Source organism: Tachyglossus aculeatus, chromosome 1 (genome assembly GCF_015852505.1).
Source record: "Tachyglossus aculeatus isolate mTacAcu1 chromosome 1, mTacAcu1.pri, whole genome shotgun sequence".
Classification (NCBI taxonomy): domain Eukaryota; kingdom Metazoa; phylum Chordata; class Mammalia; order Monotremata; family Tachyglossidae; genus Tachyglossus; species Tachyglossus aculeatus.
Window position 1 is genome coordinate 6332870 of NC_052066.1, and position 23697 is coordinate 6356566.

The window sequence follows — 23697 nt, forward strand, 5'->3', positions numbered from 1 at the left end:
CTGCTGTGTGACCTTGGCCAAGTCACTTCACTCCTCTGTTCTTCGTCTATAAAATGGGGATGGAGACCGTGAGCCCATGTGGGACAGGGACTACATCCAGCATGATTATCTTGTATCTATCCCAGCGTTTAGAACAGTATCTGAAACAGAGTAAGTGCTTAAAAAATACCATTATTATTATTATTATTATTATTATTATTATTATTATTATTATTATCATCAGAGTGAGAGCGGTTTGGATGGAGAGGAAGGGGTGGATTGCAGCGATGTCGGGAAGGTGGAACCGACAGGATTTGGTGACGGATTGAATGTGTGAGTTGAATGAGAGAAAGGAGTCAAGGATAACGCCAATGTTAAGGGCTTGTGAGATGGGGAGGAAGTGTGTACAACACTGATGGGAAAGTCTAGGAGAGGACAGTGCTTAGTACAGTGCTCTGCACATAGTAAGTGCTCAATAAATACGATTGATTGATTGACAGGGCTGTCTCCTAAACGCTCAGTAACAATAATAATGATGGTATTTCTTAACTGCTTACTGTGTGCTGAGCACTGTTCTAAGTGCTGGGGTAGATACAAGGTGATCGGGTTGTCCCACGTGGGGCTCACAGTCTTCATCCCCATTTTCCAGATGAGGGAACTGAGACACAGAGAAGTGAAGTGACTTGCCCAAAGTCACACAGCTGACAAGTGGTGGAGCCGGGATTAGAACCCACGCCCTCTGGCTCCCAAGCCCGGGCTCTTTCCACTATGCCACGCTGCTTCTCTAATGCAGTACAGTGCATTGCATGCAGTAGACTGTTAGCTTAATAATAATAATAATAATAATTCTGGTACCTATTAAGTACTTACTATGTGTCAGGCATGGGCTATTGGGCTGGAGGGTCTGCTGTGTGACTTTGGGCTTGCATCTCCCCCAGCGCTTAGAACAGTGCTTGGCACATAGTAAGCTCTTAACAAAAGCCATCATTACTATTATTATAATTATTACTATTATCAGATCATCAGGTCCCACCTGGGGCTCACAGGCATAGTGAAAGGAGACCAGGGATTGAATCCCCATTTTGCAGATGAGGTAACCGAGGAACAGAGAAGTGAAGTGACTTGCCCACAAGTGGTGGAGCCAGGATTAGAACCCATGACCTCTGGCTCCCAAGCCCGGGCTCTTTCCACTATGCCACGCTGCTTCTCTAATGCAGTACAGTGCATTGCACACAGTAGACTGTTAGCTTAATAATAATGATAATAATAATAATAATAATAATAATAATAATAATAATAATAATAAAATTCTGGTACCTATTAAGCACTTACTATGTGTCAGGCATGGGGCTATTGGGCTGGAGTGTCTGCTGTGTGACTTTGGGCTTGTATCTTGGCTCAGTGGAAAGAGCCCGGGCTTTGGAGTCAGAGGTCATGGGTTCTAATCCCGGCTCCGCCACTTGTCGGCTGTGTGACTTTGGGCAAGTCACTTCACTTCTCTGGGCCTCAGTTACCTTATCTGTAAAATGGGGATTAAGACTGTGAGCCCCGTGTGGGACAATCTGATCACCTTGTAAACTCCCCAGCGCTTAGAACAGTGCTTTGCACATAGTAAGCGCTTAATAAATGTCATTATTATTATTATTATTATCTCCCCCAGCGCTTAGAACAGTGCTTGGCACATAGTAAGCTCTTAACAAAAGCCATCATTATTATTATTATAAAATCATCAGGTCCCACCTGGGGCTCACAGGCATAGTAAAAGGAGAACAGGGATTGAATCCCCATTTTCATTCATTTCATTCATTCAATAGTATTTATTGAGCGCTTACTGTGTGCAGAGCACTGTACGAAGCGCTTGGGAAGTCCAGATGAGGGAACTGAGGCTCAGAGAAGTGAAGTGACTGGCCCAAGGTCACACAGCAGACAAGTGGCGGAGCCAGGATTAGAACCCATGACCTCTGACTCCCAAGCCCGGGCTGTTTCCACTGAGCCACACTGCTTCCTAGTAGAAGTCCATCAGAGGAGTTATGGATGTTTATCATCATCAATCGTATTTATTGAGCGCTTACTGTGTGCAGAGCACTGTACTAAGCACTTGGGAAGTACAAATTGGCAACATCTAGAGACAGTCCCTACCCAACAGTGGGCTCACAGTCTAAAAGGGGGAGACAGAGAACAAAACCAAACATACTAACAAAATAAAATAAATAGAATAGATATGTACAAGTAAAATAAATAAATAGAGTAATAAATCTGTACAAACATATATCCATATATACAGGTGCTGTGGGGAAGGGAAGGAAGTAAGATGGGGGGGATGGAGAGGGAGATGAGGGAGAGAGGAAGGAAGGGGCTCAGTCTGGGAAGGCCTCCTGGAAGAGGTGAGCTCTCAGTATGGTCTTGAAGGGAGGAAGAGAGCTTAGTCCGTCGATAGTATTTATTGAGCGCTTACCATGTGCGGAGCACTGTACTAAGCGCTTGGGAGAGGACAACAGAATAATATACAGAAACATTCCCTGCCCACAACGAGCTGACAGTCTAGAGAGTCCTTTTAGGTTTCTTTTTAGGGTTTTCAGTTAATCAATCAGTCAACTGGTGCTATTTAATTGAGCACTTATTTTCATTCAATCGTATTTATTGAGCGCTTACTGTGCGGAGCACTATCGTATATGCCTGGAAGAGTACGCTACAACAATATAACAGAAAATAAAACAATTCCTCCAAGAGGCCTTCCCTGACTGCGCCCTCCTTTCCTCTTCTCCTGCTCCCTTCTGCGCCGCTCCAACTTGCTCCCTTTCTTCATCCCCCCTTCCCATCCCCACAGCACAGATCTATAGATAATAATAATAATAATGATGGCATTTATTAAGTGCTTACTATGTGCAAAGCACTGTTCTAAGCGCTGTGGAGGTTACAAGGTGATCAGGTTGTCCCACGGGGGGCTCACACTCTTAATCCCCATTTTACAGATGAGGTAACTGAGGCACAGAGAAGTGAAGTGACTTGCCCAAAGTCACACAGCTGACAGTTGGCAGAGCCGGGATTTGAACTCATGAACTCTAACTCCAAAGCCCGGGCTCTTTCCACTGAGCCACGCTGCTTCTCTAAGTGGCAAGAGCCCAGGCTTGGGTTCTAATTCTGACTCCGCCGCTTTTTAGCCGTGTGATGTTGGGCAAGTCAGTTAACTTCTCTGTGCCTCAGTGACCTCACCTGTAAAATGGGGATGAAGACTGTGAGCCCCACGTGGGGCAACCTGATCACCTTGTAACCCCCTCCCCCTTACAACAGTGCTCCGCACATTGTAAGCGCTTAACAAATACCATCATTATCATTATTAATAATAAATACGATTGAATTAATGAATACATATTCCATTAGAGAAGCAGCGTGGCTCAGTGGAAAGAGCCCGGGCTTTGGAGTCAGAGGTCATGGGTTCAAATCCCGGCTCCGCCAATTGTCAGCTGTGTGACTTTGGGCAAGTCACTTCACTTATCTGTGCCTCAGTTCCCTCATCCATAAAATGGGGATGAAGACCGTGAGCCCCCCGGGGGACAACCTGATCACCTTGTAACCTCCCCAGAGCTTAGAACAGTGCTTGGCACATAGTAAGCGCTTAATAAATGCCATCATTATTATTATTATTATCTCTCTGGGAGACCCAAGGTTGTTGAGAAACCCTCTAAAGCCCCGGGCCTCTCTCCGCCATCTTCCCCTCGGTTTCCACAACATCAATCCTCCTTTGATAACCTAGACATCCCCTTTGGGCAAGTCACTTCACTTCTCTGGGCCTCAGTTCCCTCATCCGTAAAATGGGGATGAAGACCGTGAGCCCCCCATGGGACAGACTCATCACCTTGTAACCTCCCCAGAGCTTAGAACAGTGCTTGGCACATAGTAAGCGCTTAATAAATGCCATCATTATTATTATTATTACCTCTTTGGGAGACCCAAGAGACTTTCTTTTAGACTGTGAGCCCACTGTTGGGTAGGGACTGTCTCTATAGGTTGCCAACTTGTACTTCCCAAGCGCTTAGTACAGTGCTCTGCACACAGTAAGCGCTCAATAAATACGATTGATGACCCAAGGTTGTTGAGGAACCCTCTAAAGACCCGGGCCTCTCCCCACCAACCTCCCCTGGTTTCCACAGCATCAATCCTCCTTTGATAACCTAGACATCCCCTGTGGGCAAGTCACTTCACTTCTCTGTGCCTCAGTTCCCTCATCCGTAAAATGGGGATGAAGACCGTGAGCCCCCCGGGGGACAACCTGATCACCTTGTAACCTCCCCAGAGCTTAGAACAGTGCTTGGCACATAGTAAGCGCTTAATAAATGCCATCATTATTATTATTATTATCTCTCTGGGAGACCCAAGAGACTTTCTTTTAGACTATGAGCCCACTGTTGGGTAGGGACCGTCTCTATATGTTGCCAACTTGTACTTCCCAAGCGCTTAGTACAGTGCTCTGCACACAGTAAGCGCTCAATAAATACGATTGATGACCCAAGGTTGTTGAGGAACCCTCTAAAGACCCGGGCCTCTCCCCACCATCCTCCCCTCGGTTTCCACAACATCAATCCTCCTTTGATAACCTAGACGTCCCCTTTGGGCAAGTCACTTCACTTCTCTGTGCCTCAGTTCCCTCATCCGTAAAATGGGGATGAAGACCGTGAGCCCCCCATGGGACAACCTCATCACCTTGTAACCTCCCCAGCGCTTAGAACAGTGCTTGGCACATAGTAAGTGCTTAATAAATGCCATTATTATTATTATTATTATCTCTCCGGGAGACCCAAGGTTGTTGAGAAACCCTCTAAAGACCCGGGCCTCTCCCCACCATCCTCCCCTCGGTTTCCACAACATCAATCCTCCTTTGATAACCTAGACATCCCCTTTGGGCAAGTCACTTCACTTCTCTGGGTCTCAGTTCCCTCATCTGTAAAATGGGGATGAAGACCGTGAGCCCCCCATGGGACAACCTCATCACCTTGTAACCTCCCCAGCGCTTAGAACAGTGCTTTGTACACAGTAAGCGCTTAATAAATGCCATTATTATTATTATTATTATTATCTCTCTGGGAGACCCAAGGTTGTTGAGAAACCCTCTAAAGCCCCGGGCCTCTCCCCGCCATCCTCCCCTCGGTTTCCACAGCATCAATCCTCCTTTGATAACCTAGACGTCCGCCGCATTATAAAACTGCAAATTAGAGGGATATCTCCGATCGCCCTTGCCCTCTCACCCGTAGGCCGAGTCGGTGAAATTGAGGGTCCGGAAATATGCAGGAAATTCAATCCGGCTGATGTAGAAGCGCGATAGAGGAGCGGACGTCTTATCGGAACCACTCAATTTAACTCGGCCCCATTTAATACCGTCCTGACAGCTTAGGGGATATCTTCGCCATACAGAAGTTCCCACAGAACAGAAACGAACGGCAAGAACAACCAAAAAAAATAAATAAATACGCGCCTTCTACGCTTGGCTGCTTTCTTTCTTTAAAGATGTCTCACTCTTCAGCGAAGCAGCGAGGCCTAGTGGGTAGAGCCAGTGCCTGGGAGTCAAAAGGATCTGGGTTCTAATCCTGGTTCCTCCAGTTGTCTGCTGTGTGACAGTACAGTGCTACTTAGTACTTAGTACAGTGCTAAGCGCTCTGCGCACAGTAAGCGCTCAATAAATACCATTAATTGATTGTGACCTTGGGTCAGTCACATCTCTGGGCCTCAGTTCCCTCGTCTGTGAAATGGGGATTAAGAGCCTGAGCCCCACCTGGGACGGAAGTGGGGTCCAACCCAATTGGATCACGTGGCTCAGTGGAAAGAGCCCGGGCTTGGGAGTCAGAGGTCGTGGGTTCTAATCCTGCCTCTACCACTTAGCTGTGTAACTGTGGGCAAGTCACTTCACTTCTCTGGGCCTCAGTTCCCTCATCTGGAAAATGGGGATTAAGACTGTGAGCCCCACGTGGGACAACTTGATACCTTGTATTTACCCCAGTGCTTAGAACAGTGCTTGACACCGAGTAAGCGCTTAACAAAGACCATCATTATTATTATTATTATTATTATTATCAATCAATCATATTTATTGAACGCTTACTGTGTGCAGAGCACTGTACTAAGTGCTTGGGAAGTACAAGTATTAGTATTGCAAGTATTATCTACCCCAGTGCTTAGTACAGTGGCTGGGCACCTACTAAGTGCTTAATGCATACCAAAATTATTACTATTATGTGGGTCAGGGATTGTGTCCAACCTGATTAGCTTGTAGCTACACTTTTTATTTACTTTAATGGTATTTGTTAAGCACTTACTACGTGCCAGGCACTTTCTAAGCATTGGGGTAGATATAAGGTATTCAAGGTATAAAATACACATTACTCCAGCGCTTAATACAGTGCCTGGCACAAAGAAAGCACTTAATGATAATAATAATAATAATAATAATGTTGGTATTTGTTAAGCGCTTACTATGTGCAAAGCACTGTTCTAGGTGCTGGGGGGGAATACAAGGAGATGAGGTTGTCCCATGTGGGGCTCACAGTCTTAATCCCCATCTTCCAGATGAGGGAACTGAGGCACAGAGAAGTTAAGTGACTTGCCCAATGTCACACAGCAGACATTCATTCATTCATTCAATCGTATTTATTAAGCGCTTACTGTGTGCAGAGCACTGGACTAAGCGCTTGGGAAGTACAAGTTGGGCATTTGGGGAAGGCGGGGTTCGAACCCATGACCTCTGACTCCCAAACCCGCACTCTTTCCACTGAGCCACGCTGCTTCTCAATAAATACGACTGAATGAATGAAATGAATGATAATTATGGTATCTGTTAAGCGCTACGTGCCAAACACTGTTCTAAGCGCCAGGGTAATAATAATAATAATGATGGCATTTATTAAGCGCTTACTATGTGCAAAGCACTGTTCTAAGCGCTGGGGAATTTACAAGGTGATCAGGCTGTCCCACGTGGGGCTCCCAGTCTTAATCCCCATTTTACAGAGGAGGTAACTGAGGCCCAGAGAAGTGAAGTGACTTGCCCAAAGTCACACAGCTGACCAGTGGCAGAGCTGGGATTTGAACCGATGACCTCTGACTTCAAAGCCCGGGCTCTTTCCGCTGAGCCACGCTACTTCCCAATCAGATTGTCCCATGTGGGGCTCACGGTCTTAATCCCCATTTTACAGATGAGGTAACTGAGGCACAGAGAATAAATAATAATAAATAAATAATGGTGGTATTTGTTAAGCACTTACTATGTGCCAAGCACTGTTCTAAGTGCTGAAGGGGATACAAGGGGATCAAGGTTGTCCCACGTGGGGCTCACAGTCTTAGTCCCCATTTTACAGATGAGGGAACTGAGGCCCGGAGAAGTTAAGTGACTTGCCCAAAGTTATACAGCTAAGTGGCGGAGTCGGGATTCGAACCCATGACCTCTGACTTCCAAGGCCGTGTTCTTTCCACTGAGCCACGCTGCTTCTCTAAATGGCTTGACCAAGGTCCCCAGCAGAAAGGTGGTGGAGCCAGGATTAGAACCCATCTCTTCTTGCCACTAAGCCACTCTGCACTTAACAAATGCCGTTCAATAAACAAAAAAAATCTCTCGGCAAATGCTGAAATTATTTGCTTAGCTTTTCGTTCCTCCGCCGGAAGACGGGACGGAAGGTATCACAAATCCCTTTCGCTCCCTACAAATATCCTGGAGAAGCAGGTTTTGTTTTATCCACGCGGGACAAAGATTGTCTCCAGGACCCATCAATAGCAGGGATATGCTAATAATAATAATAATGATGGCATTTATTAAGTGTTTACTATGTGCAAAGCACTGTTCTAAATGTTGGGGAGGTTACAAGGTGATCAGATTGTCCCATGGGGGGCTCACGGTAATAATCCCCATATTACAGATGAGGTAACTGAGGCCCAGAGAAGTTAAATGACTTGCCCATTGTTTTATCCACGCGGGACAAAGATTGTCTCCAGGACCCATCAATAGCAGGGATATGCTAATAATAATAATAATAATAATAATGGCATTTATTAAGCACTTACTGTGTGCAAAGCACTGTTCTAAGCGCTGGGGAGGTTACAAGGTGATCAGGTTGTCCCGAGGGGGGCTCACGCTAATAATCCCCATTTTACAGATGAGGTAACTGAGGCACAGAGAAGTTAAATAACTTGCCCAATGTTTTATCCACGCGGGACAAAGATTGTCTCCAGGTCCCATCAATAGCAGGGCTATGCTAATAATAATAACAATAATGATGGCATTTATTAAGCACTTACTATGTGCAAAGCACTGTTCTAAGCGCTGGGGAAGGTTACAAGGTGATCAGGTTGTCCCGGGGGGCTCACGGTAATAATCCCCATTTTACAGATGAGGTAACTGAGGCCCAGAGAAGTGAAGTGACTTGCCCATTGTTTTATCCACGTGGGACAAAGATTGTCTCCAGGACCCATCAATAGCAGGGATATGCTAATAATAATAATAATAATGATGGCATTTATTAAGCACTTAATATGTGCAAAGCACTGTTCTAAGCACTGGGGAAGGTTACAAGATGATCAGGTTGTCCCAGGGGGGCTCATGGTAATAATCCCCATTTTACAGATGAGGTAACTGAGGCACAGAGAAGTTAAATGACTTGCCCATTGTTTTATCCACGCGGGACAAAGATTGTCTCCAGGACCCATCAATAGCAGGGCTATGCTAATAATAATAATAATAATGATGGCATTTATTAAGCACTTACTATGTGCAAAGCACTGTTCTAAGCGCTGGGGAAGGTTACAAGGTGATCAGGTTGTCCCAGGGGGGCTCACGGTAATAATCCCCATTTTACAGATGAGGTAACTGAGGCCCAGAGAAGTTAAGTGACTTGCCCATTGTTTTATCCACGCGGGACAAAGATTGTCTCCAGGACCCATCAATAGCAGGGATATGCTAATAATAATAATAATGATGGCATTTATTAAGCACTTAATATGTGCAAAGCACTGTTCTAAGCACTGGGGAAGGTTACAAGATGATCAGGTTGTCCCAGGGGGGCTCATGGTAATAATCCCCATTTTACAGATGAGGTAACTGAGGCCCAGAGAAGTTAAGTGACTTGCCCATTGTTTTATTCACGCGGGACAAAGATTGTCTCCAGGACCCATCAATAGCGGGGCTATGCTAATAATAATAATCATAATAATAATGACGGCATTTATTAAGCTCTTACTATGTGCAAAGCACTGTTCTAAGCGCTGGGGAGGTTACAAGGTGATCAGGTTGTCCCAGGGGAGCTCACAGTAATAATCCCCATTTTACAGATGAGGTAACCGAGGCACAGAGAAGTTAAGTGACTTGCCCATTGTTTTATCCACGCGGGACAAAGATTGTCTCCAGGACCCATCAATAGCAGGGATATGCTAATAATAATAATAATAATAATGGCATTTATTAAGCACTTACTATGTGCAAAGCACTGTTCTAAGCACTGGAGAGGTTACAAGGTGATCAGGTTGTCCCGGGGGGCTCACGGTTATAATCCCCATTTTACAGATGAGGTAACTGAGGCCCAGAGAAGTTAAGTGACTTGCCCATTGTTTTATCCACATGGGACAAAGATGTCTCCAGGACCCATCAATAGCAGGGCTATGCTAATAATAATAATAATAATAATAATAATGGCATTTATTAAGCACTTACTATGTGCAAAGCAGTGTTCTAAGCGCTGGGGAGGTTACAAGGTGATCAGGTTGTCCCAGGGGGGCTCACGGTAATAATCCCCATTTTACAGATGAGGTAACCGAGGCACAGAGAAGTTAAGTGACTTGCCCATTGTTTTATCCACACGGGACAAAGATTGTCTCCAGGACCCATCAATAGCAGGGATATGCTAATAATAATAATAATAATAATGGCATTTATTAAGCACTTACTATGTGCAAAGCACTGTTCTAAGCACTGGAGAGGTTACAAGGTGATCAGGTTGTCCCGGGGGGCTCACGGTTATAATCCCCATTTTACAGATGAGGTAACTGAGGCCCAGAGAAGTTAAGTGACTTGCCCATTGTTTTATCCACGCGGGACAAAGATGTCTCCAGGACCCATCAATAGCAGGGCTATGCTAATAATAATAATAATAATAATAATGGCATTTATTAAGCACTTACTATGTGCAAAGCAGTGTTCTAAGCGCTGGGGAGGTTACAAGGTGATCAGGTTGTCCCAGGGGGGCTCACGGTAATAATCCCCATTTTACAGATGAGGTAACTGAGGCACAGAGAAGTGAAGTGACTTGCCCATTGTTTTATCCACGCGGGACAAAGATTGTCTCCAGGACCCATCGATAGCAGGGCTATGCTAATAATAATAATAAAAATAATAATGACATATATTAAACACTTACTATGTGCAAAGCACTGTTCTAAGCGCTGGGGAGGTTGCAAGGTGATCAGGTTGTCCCAGGGGGGCTCACGGTAATAATCCCCATTTTACAGATGAGGTAACTGAGGCACAGAGAAGTGAAGTGACTTGCCCAAAGTCACACAGCTGACAACTGGTGCAGCTGGGATTTGAACCCTCGACCTCTGACTCCAAAGCCCGGGCTCTTTCCACTGAGCCACACTGCTTTTCCATTAATCGGTTCCATTAGCCACGATGTGGGAAAATTAAGTCACAGTGGTAATAATAATAATAATAATAATAATGGCATTTATTAAGCACTTACTATGTGCAAAGCACTGTTCTAAGCACTGGGAAGGTTACAAGGTGATCAGGGTGTCCCATGGGGGGTTCACAGTCTTCATCTCCATTTTACAGATGAGGTAACTGAGGCCCAGAGAAGTTAAGTGACTTGCCCAAAGTCACACAGCTGACAACTGGTGGAGCCGGGATTTGAACCCATGACCTCTGACTCCAGAGTCCGGGCTCTTTCCACTGAGCCACGCTGCTTCTCCTTAGGTAGGAATTTTACCTGCCCTAGACAGCATGGGAATTCTCAACTGCCTCTTCCACTCCCAGCTCACCTTTCGAAGCGGGAATTACAGTAATCGCATCCCATTTCGGTGATTCTTCCCGTGGAGTCGGAGAGAGGAATGACTTCCGGAAGGAATGATCCCCTTCCCTGCCGGGAAAGCTTCTCCCATCTTCCTGAATCTCCATCTTAGAGGCACCTAGGGCTATTTGTCGCCCTCAATCTCCGTCTCCGTGCTTATTTAGGGAACATTTGGCACCCTGGCAATCAATCATCATCATCATCAATCGTATTTATTGAGCGCTTACTGTGTGCAGAGCACTGTACTAAGCGCTTGGGAAGTACAAGTTGGCAACATATAGGGACAGTCCCTACCCAACAATGGGCTCACAGTCTAAAAGAAATCAATCAATGGATCAGTTGTATTTACTGAGCACATACGCTGTACAGAGCACTGTGATAATAATAATATTCATTCATTCAATCGTATTTATTTAGCACTTACTGTGTGCAGAGCACTGTACTAAGCGCTTGGGAATTACAAGCTGGCAGCATATAGAGACAGTCCCTACCCAACAATGGGCTCACAGTCTAGAAGCAGCATGGCTCAGTGGAAAGAGTACAGGCTTTGGAGTCAGAGGTCATGGGTTCAAGTCCCGGCTCCGCCAGTTGTCAGCTCTGTGACTTTGTGCAAGTCATTTAACTTCTCTGTGCCTCAGTTCCCTCATCTGTAAAATGGGGATTAAGACCGTGAGCCCCACGTGGGACAACATGATCACCTTGTAACCTCCCCAGCCCTTAGAACAGTGCTTTGCACATAGTAAGCGCTTAATAAATGCCATTATTATTATAGAGCACTGTGATAATTATATTCATTCATTCAATTGTATTTATTGAGCGCTTACTGTGTGCAGAGCACTGTACTAAGCTCTTGGGAAGTACAAGCTGGCAACATATAGAGACGGTCCCTACCCAACAACGGGCTCACAGTCTAGAAGCAGCGTGGCTCAGTGGAAAGAGCCCGGGCTTTGGTCATGGGTTCAAGCCCCGGCTCTGCCAATTGTCAGCTGTGTGACTTTGGGCAAGTCATTTAACTTCTCTGTGCCTCAGTTCCCTCATCTGTAAAATGGGGAATAAGGCCGTGAGCCCCACGTGGGACAGCCTGATCACCTTGTAATCTCCCCAGCCCTTAGAACAGTGCTTTGCACATAGTAAGTGCTTAATAAATGCCATTATTATTATAGAGCACTGTGATAATTGTATTCATTCATTCAATCGTATTTATTGAGCGCTTACTGTGTGCAGAGCACTGGACTAAGCGCTTGGGAATTACAAGCTGGCAACATATAGAGACGGTCCCTACCCAACAATGGGCTCACAGTCTAGAAGCAGCGTGGCTCAGTGGAAAGAGCCCGGGCTTTGGAATCAGGGGTCATGGGTTCAAATCCCAGCTCCGCCATGCTTCTCTACTGTATTCATTCATTCAATCGTATTTATTGAGTGCTTCCTGTGTGCAGAGCACCGTACTAAGAGCTTGGAAAGTACAATTCGGCAGCAGACAGAGACTGTACAATGATAACAGAGTGAGGGAGGAAAAAAGAGAAAGAGAAGAAGGGAGGGAGGGAGAGAGCGGGCCATTGCTTTCGTGCCAGGATCATTTCGTCCTGAATTATTGGCTTAATGCCCGCTTGGGGAACGACATTTTCTCCTCACGACGGAATCTGGGTTTGGCATAAATCGGAGCGAGGCGCAAAGGCGTGCGGCGCTCTTGTACGAATTAACCAAAAATCCGAGATAAGTGGCGTGTAAGTGATGGTGGAATGGGGCCGTAAGCCTTTAATTAGCCTGCCAAGAAGATGGATTTCATTCTGCCAGGCTGAGAGGGGACTTTAGAATAAGAATAATAATAATAATCATAATGGCATTTGTTAAGTGCTTATTATGTGCCAAGCACTGTTCTAAGTAGTGTGAGGGGGGGATACAAGGACATCAGGTTATCCCACGTGGAGCTCACAGTCTTCATCTTCAAGATGAGGGAACTGAGGCACAGAGAAATTAAATGACTTGCCCAAAGTCACACAGCTGACAAGTGGCGGAGCCGGGATTTGAACCCACGTCCTCTGATATCCAAGCCCGGGTTCTTTCCACTGAGCCACGCCGCTTCTCTTTTTAAATGGCATTTGTTAAGTGCTTACTATGTGCCAAGCACTGTTCTAAGCACTGGTTGCCCCACGTGCGGGCTCACAGTCTTCATCTTTTTAAGTGGCATTTGTTAAGTGCTTACTATGTGCCAAACACTGTTCTAAGCTCTGGTTGTCCCACGTGGGGGCTCACAGTCTTCATCCCCATTTTCCAGATGAGGTCACTGAGGCCCAGAGAAGTGAAGTGACTCGGCCAAGGTCACACAGCAGAAAAGTGGTGGAGCCGGGACTAGAATAATAATAATAATAATAACAATAATAATAATGATGATAGCATTTACTAAGCACTTACTATGTGCTTACTAAGCGCAGGTTGTCCCACGTGGGGGCTCACGGTCTTCATCCCCATTTTCCAGATGAGGTCACTGAGGCCCAGAGAAGTGAAGTGACTCACCCAAGGTCACACAGCAGACAAGTGGTGGAGCCGGGACTAGAATAATAATAATAAATAATAATAATAATAATAATAATAATAACAATAATAGCATTTATTAAGCACTTACTACGTGCAAAGCACTGTTCTATGTGCTGGGGAGGATCAGGTTGTCCCATGGTGGGGCTCACAGTCTTAATCCCCATTTTCCAGATGAGGGAACTGAGGCACAGAGAAGTTAAGTGACTCACCAAGGTCACACAGCAGACAAGTGGTGGAGCTGGGACTATAATAATAATAATAGCATTTATTAAGCACTTACTATGTGCAAAGCACTGTTCTAAGCGCTGGATAATGATGGCATTTACTAAGCACTTACTATGTGCAAAGCACTGTTCTATGTGCTGGGGAGGATCAGGTTGTCCCATGGTGGGGCTCACAGTCTTAATCCCCATTTTCCAGATGAGGGAACTGAAGCACAGAGAAGTTAAAAGTGACTCACCAAGGTCACACAGCAGACAAGTGGTGGAGCCGGGACTATAATAATGATAACAATAATAATAATAGCATTTATTAAGCACTTACTATGTGCAAAGCACGGTTCTAAGCGCTGGATAATGATGGCATTTACTAAGCACTTACTATGTGCAAAGCACTGTTCTATGTGCTGGGGAGGATCAGGTTGTCCCATGGGGGGGCTCACAGTCTTAATCCCCATTTTCCAGATGAGGTAACTGAGGCACAGAGAAGCTAAGTGACTTGACCAAAGTCACACAGCTGACAATTGGCAGAGCCAGGATTTGAACCCATGACCTCTGACTCCAAAGCCCGGGCTCTTTCCACTGAGCCATGCCGCTTCTCTTTTTAAATGGCATTTGTTAAGTGCTTACTATGTGCCAAGCACTGCTGTAAGCACTGGGGGAGATATAATGTAATCAGGTTGTCCCACGTGGGGCTCACGGTCTTCATGCCCATTTTCCAGATGAGGGAACTGAGGCCCAGAGAAGTGAAGTGACTCACCCAAGGTCACGCAGCAGACAAGTGGCGGAGCCGGGATTAGAACCCACGACCTCTGACTCCCAAGCCCGGGCTCTTGCCACTAAGCTTCTAGCTGAAATCATTTCCTCCAGAGGATTTATTTACACCTCATTAAGCCTTAATTTTCGGCCATGCTTAATGGATTTATTAAGAGATTTTCCAGCAAAGTTAGCATCTCAGTGGGTAACATCAATTCTTTTTTTCATCCCTCCGTTTCTCTTAAAAAGACCCCAAAGATCGCCGTCTCGATCGTTGGAACGGAATCCACCAATCGGAGAAATTTCTGGAGGGCCTGCTGTGTGCAGAGCACTGTACTGAGCGCTTTTTTTTACGATGGCATTTATTAAGCGCTTACTATGTGCAAAGCACTGTTCTAAGCGCTGGGGTGGTTCCAAGGTGATCAGGTTGTCCCACAAGGGGCTCACAGTCTTCATACCCATTTTACAGATGAGGGAACTGAGGCACAGAGAAGTTATTTGAGCACTTGAGCGCTTGGGAGAGGACGATAGAATAAGCAGTGTGGCTTAGTGAGAAGCAGAGGGTGAGCCCGCTGTTGGGTAGGGACTGTCTCTATATGTTGCCAACCTTCCCAAGCGCTTAGTACAGTGCTCTGCACACAGTAAGCGCTCAATAAAGAGAAGCAGCGTGGCTCAGTGGAAAGAGCCCAGGCTTTGGAGTCAGAGGTCATGGGTTCAAATCCCGGCTCCACCACATGTCTGCTGTGACACCTTAGGCAAGTCACTTAACTTCTCTAAGCCTCAGTTACCTCATCTGTAAAATGGGGATTAAGACTGTGAGCCCCACGTGGGACAACCTGATCACCTTGTATCCCCCAGCGCTTAGAACAGTGATTTGCACATAGTAAGTGCTTAATAAATACCATACAAAAATAAATAAATAAATACGATGGAATGAATGAATGAATGAATGAAGAGCCTGGGCTTGGAAGTCAGAGGTCCTGGGTTCTAATCCCGGCTCCACCACTTGTCTGCTGTGTGACTTTGGGCAAGTCACTTCACTTCTCTGGGCCTCTGTTGCCTCATCTGGAAAATGGGAATGAAGACTGTGAGCCCCCCGTGGGACAACCTGATCACCTTGTAACCTCCCCAGCACTTAGAACAGTGCTTTGCACATAGTAAGTGCTTAATAAATGCTATTATTATTATTATTATTATTATTATTATTGTCTCCTGTGTGACTTTGGGCAAGTCAACTTCTCTGTGCCTCAGTTACCTCATCTGTAAAATGGGGATTAAGACTGTGAGTCCCACGTGGGACAACCTGATCACCTCCTCTCTGCCCCAGTGCTTAGAACAGTGCTTGGCACATAGTAAGAGCTTAACAAATACCAACATTATTATTAATAATAAGCGAACACATTCCCTGCCCATGACGAGCTGTAGCGTAGCTCAGTGGAGAGAGCCCGGGCTTTGGTGTCAGAGGTCATGGGTTCAAATCCCAGCTCCGCCACTTGTCAGCTGTGTGACTTTGGGCAAGTCACTTCACTTCTCTGTGCCTCAGTTCCCTCATCTGTAAAATGGGGATTAAGACTGTGAGCCCCCTGTGGACAACTGATTGCCTTGTAACCTCCCCAGCGCTTAGAACAGTGCTTTGCACATAGTAAATGCTTAATAAATGCCATAATTATTATTATTATTATTATTATTGTCTCCTGTGTGACTTTGGGCAAGTCAACTTCTCTGTGCCTCAGTTACCTCATCTGTAAAATGGGGATTAAGACTGTGAGTCCCACATGGGACAACCTGATCACCTTGTATCTACCCCAGTGCTTAGAACAGTGCTTGGCACATAGTAAGAGCTGAACAAATACCAACATTATTATTAATAATAAGCGAACACGTTCCCTGCCCATGATGAGCTGTAGCGTAGCTCAGTGGAGAGAGCCCGGGCTTTGGAGTCAGAGGTCATGGGTTCAAGTCCTGGCTCCGCCACTTGTCAGCTGTGTGACTTTGGGCAAGTCACTTCTCTGTGCCTCAGTTCCCTCATCTGTAAAATGGGGCTTAAGACTGTGAGCTCCCTGTGGACAACCTGATTGCCTTGTAACCTCCCCAGTGCTTAGAACAGTGCTTTGCACATAGTAAGCGCTTAATAAATGCTATCATTATTATTATTATTATTTTTGTCTAGAGGGGAAGCTTCTTCAGAGCCGGGGCTTGGGAGTCGGAGGACGTGGGTTCTAATCCCAGCTCCATCGCTTGCCTGCTGGGTGACCTTGCACGAGTCACTTCACTTCTCTAGGCCTCAGTGACCTCATCTGGAAAATGGGGATGAAGACTGTGAGCCCCGTGTGGGACAACCTGATGACCTCATAATAACGATGGTATTTGTTGAGCACTTGCTATGTACCAAGCACCATTCTAAGCGCTGGGGGAGATACAAGCTCATCAGGTTGTCCCACGTGGGGCTCACGGTCTTCATCCCCATTTTACGGATGAGGTCACTGAGGTACAGGGAAGTGAAACGACTTGCCCAAAGTCACATAGCTGATAAGTGGCGGAACGGGGATTAGAACCCATGACCTCTAACTCCCAAGCCCAGGGTCTTTCCACTGAGCCATGCTGCTTCTCGATTGATTGATATTTGTAAGCTCCTTGTAGGGCATAAATCACTAAGCCACGCTGAATATCATCATCATCATCATCATCAATCGTATTTATTGAGCGCTTACTGTGTGCAGAGCACTGTACTAAGCACTTGGGAAGTACAAGTTGGCAACATATCCACTCCACTCCATATCCACTCCAGCACTTAGAAGAGTGCTTAGCACATAGTAAGCTCTTAACAAGTACCATCATTATTATTCTTATTTGCATTGAATTTTCCTAAGTGCTCAATTCAGTGCACCATGACCAGAGGGTGCTCAATAAATACCATCATTATTGTTTCTATTATTCATTCATTCATTCATTCATTCATTCAATCATATTTCTTGAGCGCTCACTGTGTGCACAGCACTGTACTAAGCGCTTGGGAAGTCCACGTTGGCAACATATAGAGACGGTCCCTACCCAACAGCGGGCTCACAGTCTAGAAGGGGGAGACAGATGACAAAACAAAACATATTAACAAAATAAAATAAATAGAATAATTATGAAGAATCGTGCCATTTATTAAGGACTCACTAAGTGCCGAGCATTGTACTAAGCGCTGGGGTAGATGCAAGAGTGGAATGAGCCCGGGCTTTGGAGTCACAGGACGAGGCTCCTCCACTTGTCAGCCGTGTGACCTTGGGCAAGCCACTTCACTTTTCTGGGCCTCAGTTTCCTCATCTGTAAAATGGGGGTAATAATAATAATGATGGCATTTGCTAAGCACTAACTATGTGTGAAGCACTGTTCCAAGCATTGGGGAAGATACAAGGTGATCAGGTTGTCCCACCTGGGGCTCACAGTCTTACTCCCCATTTGACAGATGAGGGAACTGAGGCACAGAATAGTGAAGTGACTTGCCCAAAGTCGCACAGCTGATAAAGGGCAGAGCCAGGATTAGAACCCATGACCTCTGACTCCCAAGCCCAGGGTCTTTCCACTGAGCCACGCTGCTTCTCGATTAATTGACATTTATAAATTCTTGGTAGGGCATAAATCGGTCTAGCAACTCTGTTGTATTGGATTCTCCCAAGCATTCAGTTCAGTGTTCTGCACACAGTGAGCACTCAATAAATACCATTCATTGATTGATTCCTTGATCGATCGATTGATTGACATTTGTAAATACCTTGTACGCCCGTGGCTCAGTGGCAAGAGCCCGGGCTTCGGAGTCAGAGGTCGTGAGTTATAATCCCAGCTCGGCCACTTATCAGCTGTGTGACTTCGGGCAGGTCACTTCACTTCTCTGTGCCTCAGTTACCGCATCTGTAATATGGGGATGAAGACCGTGAGCCCCACGTGGGACAACCTGATCACCTTGTATCTCCCCCAGCGCTTAGAACAGTGCTTGGCACATAGGAAGAGCTTCACAACGTACTGTCATTATCATTAAGCGCTTAATAAATGCCATCATTATTATTACCCAAGATGGCGGGAGAGCCGGGACCCTATCTCCCATTTTACAGATGGGGAAACAAAGCAGAAAGAGGGCAAGCAACCTTGCTCAAATTCGCACAGCAAACTGGTGGTAGTGCTGGGTTTCGAACCCAAGTCTCTTGACTCCCAGGCGCAAGCCACATTTCACTTCTCTTCCCAACTCCGGTACCTGGTACTGGTTTCAAAACCAACACGATGGTAATAATTATGGTATTCGTTCAGCACTTACTATGCGTCAGTAACTTGTACTTCCCAAGCGCTTAGTACAGTGCCTTACACACAGTAAGCGCTCAATAAATGCAATTGATTGATTGATCAGTAATAATATTCTCATCCCCTCCCCATCATCCCCCTCCCTCCCTCTAGCCCTACCCCCTTCCCCTCCCCACAGCACTTGTGTCTATTTGTACATGTTTATTACTCTATTTATTTTATTAATGATGTGCATATAGCTATAATTCTATTTATTCTGATCAATCAATCAATCAATCGTATTTATTGAGCGCTTACTAGGTGCAGAGCACTGTACTAAGCGCTTGGGAAGTACAAGCTGGCAACATATAGAGACAGTCCCTCCCCAACGGTGGGTTCACAGTCTAGAAGGGGGAGACGGAGAACAAAACCAAACATACTAACAAAATAAAATAAATAGAGTAGATAGGTACAAGTAAAATGAATAAATAGAGTAATTATTCTCTAATCTAGAGTATTTATTCTGATGGTACTGACACCCGTCTCCATGTTTTGTTTTGTTGCCCGTCTCCCCCTTCTAGACTGGGAGCCCGCTGTTGGGTAGGAGCCGTCTCCATACGTTGCCGATTTGTCCTTCCAAGCGCTTAGTACAGCGCTGTGTGCACAGTAAGCGCTCAATAAATACGACGGAATGAATGAATTATCATTTTCAACGGGCCTACCAACTTGGTCGCGTTGGCCTCTCCCAGGCGTTCAGTACAGTGCCCTGCACACCGTAAGCGCTCAATAAATAGCATCAAGGCCTAGTTTGTAAGAGTGTTTCCGTTTCCCCACAGATGAGAACGGCCAACGCAAACCGACCGGAGGATGTGGAGGAGGACGCGAGTCCTGACCCCGTGTCCCATTCCGGCCTCCTCGGTATGTTCTCTCCTCTTCTCGCGTCCGTTGTTCGTGTCACCGGGGCGCCCTGTGCAGTGCTCCGCACGTAGTAGACGCTCAATAAATTCCATCGATTGATCGATAATCCTGAAGTGATGATGCTGATGATGGTAATTGTTAATCAATCAATCAATCAATCGTATTCACTGAGCGTTCACTGTGTGCAGAGCACCGTACTAAGCGCTTGGGAAGTCCAAGTTGGCAACATATAGAGACAGTCCCTACCCAACAGTGGGCTCACAGTCTAAAAGGGGAAGACAGAGAACAAAACCAAACATACTAACAAAAGAAAATAAATAGAATAGATATGTACAAGTAAAATAGAGTAATAAATATGTACAAACATATATACATATATACAGATTAGAACCCATTACCTCTGACTCTCAAACCCATGCTCTTTCCACTGCCGCTCAAGAGGGGAACAAATGACAGTTGTAGCTTCCTCTTAGACCCTGCCCCTTGCCTAATGCGTCAAAATCCAAAAGGGGTCACGAATCCTCGTTTGTTTTTATTTATTTCGGGTGGGTGGATTTTTTTTTTTCCTCTTCCTAGAACGGAGCAGGAGACAGGAGACAGGGCTGCGTTCCTGGGGAAGCCTACCATTTGTTTGAAAGATGGAGAAAACGAGCTTCCCGGAGGACGCTGGCCTAGGGGATCCGATGTGGGAATAAAGGACGAGGGGCCTTTGGGTGAATTCGGGGAGGAAAAGACAGGGACCGAATGAAGTTTAACGGGAAAAAAAATGAGCCTGGAAATATTGTGAAGATTCATTATAAACTAAGTCCTATGGTATTTGTTCTTGTCTGTCTTTTTAGCTTCTCTGGGTTTTTTTTATCCTGTTTCGTTTTGAATCACCAACCCCCCTTCTTAGATTGTGGGCCTCTTTACTTTTATTCCAGGTACCTCTTCCCAGTGTTTAGAACTGGGCTTTGCACAGGGTGTTTAACAGAATTACAACTAAGTTGTTAAGCACTTACTATGTGCTCAGCACTGTCCATTCATTCAATTGTATTTATTGAGCACTTACTGCGGGCAGAGCACTGTACTAAGCGCCTGGAAAGTACAAGTTGACAACATATAGAGACGGTCCCTACCCGACAACGGGCTCCCAGACTGTCCTAAGCGCTGGGGGAGATACAAAGTGATCAGGTTGTCCCACGTGGGGCTCACAGTCTTCATCCTCATTTTCCAGATGAGGGAACTGAGGCCCAGAGAAGTGAAGCGACTTGCCCAAAGTCACAAAGCAGACAAGTGGCAGGGTCGGGATTAGAACCCACGACCTCTGACTCCCAAGCCCGGGCTGCTTCTCTGAAATGCCTCGGGACGGGATCAGGAAAGATGAGTCGATTAGTCTATCGACCTGTGGTATGGGAAGCAGCATGGACCAGTTGTAATAATAATAATAATAATGATAATAATGGCATTTGTTAAGCGCTTACTATGTGCCAAGCACTGTTCTAAGCGCTGGGGAGGATACACGGTGATCAGGTTGTCCCACGTGGGGCTCACAGTCTTCATCCCCATTTTACAGATAAGGTCACTGAGGCCCAGAGAAGTGAAGTGACTTGTCCAAAGTCACACAGCTGACAAGCATGAAAGAGCCCGGGCCTCGCAGCCAGAGAACCTGGGTTCTAATCCAGGATCCTCCACTTGGCTATGTGACCTTGGGCAAGCCACTCAATTTCTCTGTGCCTCAGTTTCCTCATCTGTAATATGGGGATTAAGGCTGTGAGCCCTATGTGGGACAGGGACCGTGTCCACCCTGATGATCTTGTCTCTACTCCAGCGCTTATTATGTACCAAGCACTGTTCTAAGCACTGGGGGAGATACAAGGTTATCAGGTTGCCCCACGTGGGGCTCACAGTTTTAATCCCCATTTTCCAGATGAGGTCACTGAGGCGCAGAGGAATGAAGTGGCTTGCCCAATCTCACACAGCAGACAAGTGGCGGAGCCACGATTAGAACCCATGACCTCTGACTCCAAAGCCCAGGGTCTTTCCACTGAGCCAAAGTGGTGGTGGACACATTCTCTGACCACAAGGAACTTATTGAGCCGGACAATGGAGGAGAATGAGCAGGAGAGCTGAGTAGCTGCCTTGAGGAGAGCTGAGATGGGGAGCCGGAAAGGCGGAGGGAGAATTCCCGGGATACGGGGACACCGAGCTCGGACAGGGCCACGGCTCTGGTGGATTCTGGGATCCCGTGGACAAGGATGGAGGTCAGAGCACCTGTAGAGATGTAGATATGTTTGTACATATTTATTACCCTATTTATTTATTCATTTATTTTACCTGTACATATCTGTTCTATTTATTTTATTTTGTTAGTATGTTTGGTTTTGTTCTCCGTCTCCCCCTTTTAGACTGTGAGCCCACTGCTGGGTAGGGACTGTCTCTAGATGTTGCCAATTTGTACTTCCCAAGCGCTTAGTACAGTGCTCTGCACATAGTAAGTGCTCAATAAATACGACTGATGATGATGATGATGATGACGGAGCGGCCCGGGGCCGCTAACGCCAACCAGGAGGCCTCTCTCTGCCTCCAAGAGCCGGGCACGCACCGGGAGACGGGATCGGGATCCGGAAGTGTGGAGGGAGCGTTCTCAGGTCACGGGGACACCGAGCTCCGACAGGGCCACAGCTCTGGTGGATTTTGGGAGCCCGTGGACAAGGATGGAGTGGCCCGGGGCCACTAAGATTGGGCCACTCAGAGAAGCAGCCTGGCTCAGTGGAAAGAGCATGGGCTTTGGAGTCAGTGGTCGTGGGTTCAAATCCCGGCTCCGCCAATTGTCAGCTGTGTGACCTTGGGCAAGTCACTTAACTTCTCTGGGCCTCCGTTCCCTCATCTGTAAAATGGGGGTTGACTGTGAGCCCCCCGTGGGACAACCTGATCACCTTGTAACCCCCCAGCGCTTAGAACAGTGCTTTGCACATAGTAAGCGCTTAATAAATGCCATCATTATTATTATTATTACTAACGCCAACCAGGAGGCCGCTCTCTGCCTCAAAGAGCCGGGCACTCACAGATAGAAGGGATGGGGAGGAGGGAGGGTGGAGGACGTCACCGAGCTCAGACAGGGCCACAGCCCTGGTAGATTCTGGGAGCCCGTGGACAAGGATGGAGAGGCCCGGGGCCGCTAATGCCAACCAGGAGGCAGCTCTCTGCCTCCAAGAGCCAGGCACGCACAGGGAAACGGGATCGGGAGCCGGGAGGGTGGAGGGAGAATTCCCAGGACACGGGGACACCGAGCTCAGACAGGGCCGCAGCCCAGATAGATTCTGGGAGCCTGTGGCCCAGGATGGGGCACTGACGCCAACCAGGAGGCCGCTCTCCACTTCCAAGAGCCGGGCACGCACAGGGAAATGGGATCAGGAGAAGCCGCGTGGCTCAGTGAAAAGAGCCCGGGCTTTGGAGTCAGAGGTCAGGGGTTCAAATCCCGGCTCCGCCAACTGTCAGCTGTGTGACTTTGGGCAAGTCACTTCACTTCTCTGTACTTCGGTTCCCTCATCTGTAAAATGGGGATTAAGACTGTGAGTCCCGAGTGGGACAACCTGATCTCCTTGTAACCTTCCCAGCGCTTGGAACAGTGCTTTGCACATAGTAAGCGCTTAATAAATGCCATCATTATTATTATTATTGGGAGCCGGAAGGGTGGAGGGAGCATTCCCGGGACATGGGGACACCGAGCTCAGACAGGACCGCGGCCCGGATAGATTCTGGGAACCCATGGCCCAGGATGGAGCAGCCCGGGGCACTGACGCCAACCAGGAGGCCGCTCTCTGCCTCCAAGAACCGGGCATGCACGGATAGAAGAGATGGGGAGCAGGGAGAGCGGAGGGAGCATTCTCAGGTCATGGGGACACCGAGCTCAGACAGGGCCATGGCCCAGAGCAATTCTGGGAACCTGTGGACAAGGACGGAGCGGCCCAGGGCCGCTAACGCCAACCAGGAGGCCGCTCTCTGCCTCCAAG

General features: G+C 46.8%; 1 protein-coding gene across 1 annotated transcript in view; it reads left to right on the forward strand.

The window, feature by feature from the left end:
• Window positions 1–22421, forward strand: part of LOC119934117 (collagen alpha-1(I) chain-like) — a 52922-nt gene extending 30501 nt beyond the window's left edge. The window contains exons 5-6 of the mRNA XM_038753556.1: window positions 19621–19702; window positions 22273–22421. Coding sequence (XP_038609484.1) covers window positions 19621–19702; window positions 22273–22421 — 231 coding nt within the window. The remainder of the gene's footprint in view (window positions 1–19620; window positions 19703–22272) is intronic.
• Window positions 22422–23697: the final 1276 nt, after the last annotated feature.